Genomic DNA, 7,930 nt, shown 5'->3' on the forward strand with positions numbered 1-7,930 from the left:
TATATATATATATATATATATATATATGTATGTGTGTGTGTGTGTTTACAGATACATTTGTATCTGTATGTATGTTCAGGGTGTTCATAAATTATTTTTACAACTTCCACAATTTATTATGGACTCCATTACTTCCAACCAATGGAATCCATGAGGAAATGTTCTCATGTATCTAATAAAACTTTATTTCCTTGCCTACGATTTCCAGTCAACTTTGCTGAGTTATCCTAATTTTTCAAATTGTAAAGATAATTTATGGACACCCTGTGTATGCATGTGTATTTATATATGTGTGTGTGTGTGTGTGAGTGTGTGTGTGTTAATGCATGACATTAGTAAACCCAATGTTTTGTAAGTGAAACTCCAAAAATGCAATAAATATTTTTTTCTACTCTAGGCACAAGGCCCAAAAGTTTTGGGGAGGTGGGGTGGCTGGTTGATTAGATTGACCCCAGTATGCAACTGGTACTTAATTTATCGACCCCGAAAGGATGAAAGGCAAAGTCGACCTCGGCGGAATTTGAACTCAGAATGTAAAATTCAGACGAAATACCGCTAAGCATTTCGCCCGGTGTGCTAACGTTTCTGCCAGCTCGCTGCCTTAAAATGCAATAAATATTGTTATCATACAGACTGAATAATGTCTGCCTTTTGGTCAGCGTCATCAGAGCCTGAAGAGTGTGTGTATGTATTTGTAGGTGTCTGCTTGCTTTCATTTCCTCATGTCTTTTCAGTGATGTCAACAACGTTTGTATACGTTCCATATGAACAGTTCGGTGGTATGATGTGCAAAGACCAGCAGAATAAAGTACGTCATTTTTAGAGTACAAGTACGAACAAGATGGCATTAGGGAAGTAGGAGTCGAGGGGGGACAGGCGAGCAGGGCCTCCAGCCATAGAATACAGTCTTTGATAAGTCTTATGCAACCCATGCCAGCATGGTAAAAGAATTAAAAGCAATGATGAGGGAGGATGATGATGATGAACATGATGATGGTGGTGGTCGTGGTCGTGGGAATGTGTATATGTGTGTGTGTGTGTGTGTGTGTGTAAATACATTTGTAAGAAAATATAAATGTGCATATCAATTATGCTGTATATATATATATATATATGTATATATATATATATATATACAGATATAGGGTAAAACTTAATAATTAATTGATAATTAGTAATTTTACCAAGTAGTTCGGTGTGTTAAAAACCATTATCGGTAAATGTATAAACACAATTTAAAATTTAGGGTTCAGCAAGTATTGCTTCACCACACACCGAAAATTAGAAATAGCAGCCAAAAACTACTCTCCCTCTACTAAAATACAACTCCCCCAAAAATTGTGTTTATATATATATATATATATAATTTAAAAATAGGATAAAATCTTTATAAGAATTTATCAAGTAGTCAGCGTGAAAAACCCCATAAGGGAAAAATTTATTAATGATTCCCTTTAAATATATTTATGTATACACGTTCGGTAAAATGTGTTTATTATGGTAGTTTTGACTTTAAGAGTCCCTCGTAGCGTGAGGCATTTATGTATAGTAACGCCCTTAATATAAATAAATAAATAGATAGATAAATATCTGTGTATATATATATATACACAGTGGTGTAACTAGGGTAAACTGTGCCCAGGGCATGTTGCAAAAATGTGCCCCACCCCCACCCCAATTACAAAATCTATAATATTATTTAGTACTTATTTCTTACAAGTAATTAATTAATTAATTAAAGCAATATTTTAGGGACAAATACTTTACCAGGGCTCATTTACCTACCGGTTCGGTATAGCCTGTAATTCAAAATATATCTTATGAATGTTTACTTTCATAAATTTCATAAATGGAGTTCAAGCTAATCGTATTATGGTCAATTCTGTGCCCCACCCCTTCACTCGGCGCCTGGGGCACATGCCCCCCACCAGTTACGCTACTGTATATATATATATATATATATATATTCTATAATAGTATGTTTATATATGTACACAGTTACAATTGGCTTGATATCATTTCAGTCCGTTAACTGTGTGCACATACATGTGTGTACATATATATAAATATATTTATATACACACACTGACACATACATATATACATATATATAGTGACAGGCGTCTAACATTAAATATAGTGAAGTAGTTGTATGCTGTCAACTTAATGTGAAAGTCCCTTGAAGGGAATAATACTACTGTTGGTGAGACCTAGGAAGCTGCATCGCTTCCTGTCGGCCTTGATACATTTCCTATGTCCTTGTAAACATAGGGACACAAGAAATGTGTCAAGGCCGACAGGAAGTGGTGCAGCTTCCTAGGTCTAACCAACAGTAGTATTATTCCCTTCAGGGGACTGTCACATCAAGTTGACAGCATGCAATTACTCCATCATATCACTATTGCATAAATCTCTATGAGAGATTTAGAAATGTATTATTTCTAAATTAAATATAGTGTTAAAAATTTATGGTAGTATTTATTTCTCACCAGATGGAGTATTCTTTGTTGATCTTACCATTATGGAACAGCACATTATATATATATATATATATGTATATATATCTATATATATATATCTTTATATATGTGTGTATGTATATATGTTTGCGTGCGTGTGTATAACTGTCTGTGTCTGATGATAAGGGTACCGTCAATGTTGCCACCGGATTATGAACCTGCTTTTAATGCTACAGCATCACGTGATGGTTGCGTGGTGAGCTTAATCCATTGCAAGGCTAAACCCATAGTAACCCACAATCTGGCGCCTGGGTGTCGTTTGCAGGGTTCACTCTGTTGCAAACATTCAGATCAAGGGTTCAGTTTTAGGTTAACTCAATGTTTTGTCGTATTGTCCCCTATGGTAGAACTTATGCCCACGAGGCATGGTTTCTACACTAGGGGACAACACGACAAAAATATTGAATCCTACCCAACATTCATCTCTACAAGTCTTTAACGTCATATAAAAAAAATGGTCACAGAAGGTTTTGCCCTTCTCCGTCTTAGACTAGGCATAACAAAAAAAAAATGCAAACAAAGAACTAAGTAATTTCCATAGACAAGAGAAAGTTTTTGGCAAGATGATAATATGTCTTGGATTATAAACTGGGAGATCATGTAATGTAGTGGTGTTCATGCCATTTCCCAGAAACATAAGTGAAGTGAAATGGCTTCCATCAGAGACTGAAACCATATCAATGTCTTGGACTGCCAATGTCTTACTGTTATTCTGCAAATAATTGCAGACTTTATTTTTACATTAATAGAATATGCAAGTAAAAACGATTCTATTTTGATTCAACAAGCATCAGAACCGAACCTTCCAATGAGCAAAAGGGTTGCCAAGCAGTCGGTCTAGATCGAATGTCTATTTGTCTGAATTCTTGCCTGTGGTTTTAGCAGAACCGGTTGCAGTCGGAAGATCCTTGCAAATAAAGTCACGGTCAGATATGCTATTTTCTGAAGAATCCTCCACACAGACATCGGATACAGAACCGCTCCATTCACTTGAGATGGTTCCAGCATTTCTAGCCTTTTTCGTGATACTCACAATCTTTTCCTTGTCCTCTTCTTCGCTCGACCCCCATTTAAAATGGCTGTGTTTTACTGATTTATTCATGACAGACAACATTTTCGCTTTCTCGTCCCTTTCCATTTTAGATTTATCCCCTCTCCCCCCAGCAACCTCGCTGTCGGAAACACTGCTGCTGCTACTCTGGAGTGCCTGTGGTGCTTTCTTCCTTTTAGAAATCAGAGAAATTTGGGCAGCTTTTGCTATTTTCTCTTGGCTTTCTGTAGAATCTGACCCAGAACTGATCACTTTCCGTATTCTGAGAGCAGATTTCACAATGGCATTGTCAGAATTATCTGAAGATTCTAGCGATTCGCTTAGGGGCTTTTTGGCAGAATTCTTAGTATGGACCTTCTTTAAAATCAATTTCTTTGCTTTCATTACTGATTCCTCAGAACTATCGAAGGATTCTGATGAGTCAGAACCCTTTTGTTGTCTTTTCGAAGAATTTTTTATCCGTTTCTTTATTGCTTTTTGTTGCTTTGTTTTGGCTTTTGTAAAACCATCACTCTCTTCAGCGCTTTCAACAAAAGCACTCTCTTCCCCGCTGGTGTAATTAGGATCATGATTATAACGATAATTATTAACTACAAAGTCATTAACAATTTTACGTGGAATAAGCGAACCCATTCCTTTCGTCGGCATGTCTTTAATATTGTCCCAGACATCTGACCTCTTTGGCATAGAAAATTCTGGCTTGTTTCGTCTCCGTTCAGAAGAACGACATCCTTCAGAAGATACAGATTTTTTTGGAGTTTTTTGCAGATGTTCTTCAGCTGAGGAATCATTCTCAGAATGTGGAGTTTTCATGGAACAATTCTTCTTAACATCCATATTTGAGAATGTTTTCCTTCCTTTGATTAAAAACAACTTAATATATATATATATTTTTTTTTTTAAGACTGGAATTCAACTATTTTGGGTTTTTTTCGTTTTCTTCTTCCAATGACTGTGTTCATTTTTTTTGGTTTTGAATTTTTGTTAAATTGAAGAATAATTTTAAATACAAGAATTTAATATCTTAATTTTTTTTCTTATACATATTTTGGTTCCTTTCTGTCTCAAGTGACCATTCCAAATGAGTGAAGAACTAGAGTGAGTTTAAGATGGAAGTTCTTTGAGCAACACCTAGAAAATATGAAATATAAAAAAAAGAGTTAGTAAAACAAAACATTTGATTAAGTAGCAGTTATAATGGCAATTAGTTGACACCTAAGTCTAGAATGAAGGTGTTAATAATTAATTAAAAATTCTAAGTTACAATAAAATCAATAGGCGTAGGAGTGACTGTGTGGTAAGTAGCTTGCTTACCAACCACATGGTTCTGGGTTCAGTCCCACTGTGTGGCACCTTGGGCAAGCGTCTTCTACTATAGCCTCGGGCCGACCAAAGCCTTGTCAGTGGATTTGGTAGACGGAAACTGAAAGAAGCCCATTGTATATATGTATATATATATATATATATGTATATGTATGTGTGTGTATAAGTTTGTGTGTCTGTGTTTGTCCCCCCAACATCGCTTGACAACCGATGCTGGTGCGTTTACATCCCCATAACTTAGCAGTTCGGCAAAAGAGACCGATAGAATAAGTACTAGGCTTACAAAGAATAAGTCCTGGAGTCGATTTGCTCAACTAAAGGCAGTGCTCCAGCATGGCCACAGTCAAATGACTGAAACAAGTAAAAGAGTAAAGAGTAAAGAGCAAGAGAGAGAGAGGGAGAGATGAGACAAATGGAGTGAGAGTGAGTGATAGTCAGAGATGCTAGATGTAGCTAAGCTGTAGTGTGAGATTTGACTCAGGAGTGGTAGCTGCTGTTTCAATCAAAATCAAACTTCAAATTTCTGCCATTATTTTTCCTTAAGTTTAACGATTTCATTTATGTATATGTGTGTGTTTGTGTCTATATATATACATGTATGTATGTATGTATGTGTGTGCGTGTGTGTACATATGTGTGTATATAATATAGATGTGGCTGTGTCATAAGAAGTTTGCATCCTAACTATATGGTTCCAGGTTCAGTCCACAGCATGGCACATTTGGCAAGGGTCTTCTACCATAGCCTAGGGCCAAGCAAAGCCTTGTAAGTGGATTTGGTAGACAGAAACTGAGAGGAGTCCATTGTATGTGTGTGCGTGTGTATATATATATATATATATATATATATACACACACACGCACACATGTGCATGTGTGTGTGTGAGTGTCTGTGTTTGTCCCCCACCCCACTACTTGACAACTGGTGTTGCTGTGTTTTGTCGCCTCTAACTTAGTGGTTCAGCAAAAGAAATTGCTAGACTAAGTACCAGGCTTAAAAGTATCCCCCTACCTAAATCACACATCCATTGTATGTAATGTCCTAGATTATCCCTAAAAAGACGGTTTGCTGAAGACTGGAATGTCTTTGATGTTACGTTTGCAGCATCAAGGATGATTTGAGGCTAAATAACAACAAAATTATGGTAAATTTCTATATTAACACCCGCATGATTTTCACTAAGAAAAAAAAAACAACAAAAAGTTTGATTTTTTGCATGGAATCAAGTACCCTGACCTCCTAATACGCTGTGATCCCTCCATCAAATCAACATTGCTTTCTCCTATTTTTCTGTTTTATCATAAACTAGCAATGCACCCTGGTGTTACCCGTGTGTTATGACCTACAGCCATATTGTATTATTTGTTCCTTTTTTGTGGGCAGAATCAGCACATGAGGAGTGTGAAGCAAACAACTCTTCTTTATAAACATGTTTTTCGGTCATTTTCTGATGAACAATGCTGCAGTTTCTATGAAATTCAGTCACAAGTCTGTGATTGGCCTGGAGCTATAATAGAAAACACTTGCTCAAGGTACCATGCAGAGGGACTGAACATGGAACCATGTGGTTGGGAAGCAAACTTCTCAATCACACAGTCATTCTCACACCTAATATGTTTGTGTATGTTTACATTTGTTGTTAAATCGAGTATTGCGTCTGGCAGAGTTGCTTCTTTTAGCTAAAGACCTCAAAATTGTGTGACCCAACCTCATTTTTGAGGTTATTTTTGTTGTAAAAGAGAGTTGTTGCACAAAAAAACATACTTTATTTGGTAGCTGAAAGATTTTTGATACCTCATACGTCAAAATCGGCAACTCAGTTTTCAAATCCATAAAGAACACACACACACTAACTGTAAAAATAGGTTTTTCCATAATTCTCAATTTTAATACGTATTTTGACTCACATACAGCACTGTGGATACATAATAATTGTAATACTGGAATAAGTAGTTGTGCTTCAAGAGGAAACAGCTGGGATTTTCCCCAACTCATTTATATAATACATACATACATACATACATACATACATATCGTTGTCGTCGTTTAACGTCCGCTTTCCATGCTAGCATGGGTTGGACGATTTGACTGAGGACTGGTGAAACTAGATGGCTACACCAGGCTCACAATTGAGATTCAGTTGAATTAGGTACTTAAATTGAGACACGTCGCTAGGTCAGAATAACATACACATACAAAAATATTAAATATCAAATTTCATTCATTACTACCGGCCAAATGATATGTAGACAGACCCAGCTGAGTGTAGAAATCCGCTCTTAGCTATTGAGACATGTACTTTATATTAAATATACAGTCCATAATATTTACGAAGGGCAGATTCCAAGACAGGTGAATGAAATATAAGTGACAGAGGGGTACAGGTGTCAGTTCATTACGGCTGTTTCCAATGACTCCTTTAATTGATTAATGCAAACATTAGATCTTTGTAAAGAAACCGTTTACATCAGATGAATTCATGAACTTCAAAATAAAGGATATTCAGAATGATTTAACATAGTTTAAAATCCACAGACCAAAAACAGCCATAATGGATTGACACCTGTAACTTTCTGTTACTTATTTATACATATATATATATTTCGTTTTGGGATTTGGCTTGCAAGATTCTTTATGTGAGTTCGTGTGTTGAAGCATATTCTGTTGTGTCTGGGGAGAGTCAATTTATTTTTGTGCCTTATAATTTAACACACTCACAGGTAAAATTTCCACTTATTCCTTGTTTTTAGTTTTAAAAATAAGGAATAAGTGGAAATTTTACCTGTGAGTGTGTTAAATTATAAGGCATAAAAAAAAATGGCTCTCCCCAGACACAACAGATATATATATATATATATTCTTTTCTTTTCAAAGTTTCAGCTCAGAGCTGCGGCCAATATATAATTATGTGTATTTCTTCTATCTTAATGAATAAAAATTCTTCTGATAGAATAAATGGGTTAATAGAAACCAATGTAGCACAGAACACAAAATAATTGTGGTTTAGTTCCTGTTTTTAAGGCAGGAACTCCTTGAA

At 35.9% G+C, this 7,930-nt stretch overlaps 1 protein-coding gene across 1 annotated transcript in view; it reads right to left on the reverse strand.

The window, feature by feature from the left end:
* Positions 1–1,120: 1,120 nt before the first annotated feature.
* Positions 1,121–7,930, reverse strand: part of LOC106873504 (uncharacterized) — a 15,682-nt gene continuing 8,872 nt past the window's right edge. Inside the window, exon 2 of the mRNA XM_014920889.2 lies at positions 1,121–4,701. Within this exon, the coding sequence (XP_014776375.1) occupies positions 3,370–4,407 (1,038 nt within the window). The 5' untranslated portion in view covers positions 4,408–4,701 and the 3' untranslated portion in view covers positions 1,121–3,369. The remainder of the gene's footprint in view (positions 4,702–7,930) is intronic.

The sequence above is a fragment of the Octopus bimaculoides genome, chromosome 22 (genome assembly GCF_001194135.2).
Source record: "Octopus bimaculoides isolate UCB-OBI-ISO-001 chromosome 22, ASM119413v2, whole genome shotgun sequence".
Taxonomy (NCBI): Eukaryota; Metazoa; Mollusca; class Cephalopoda; order Octopoda; family Octopodidae; genus Octopus; species Octopus bimaculoides.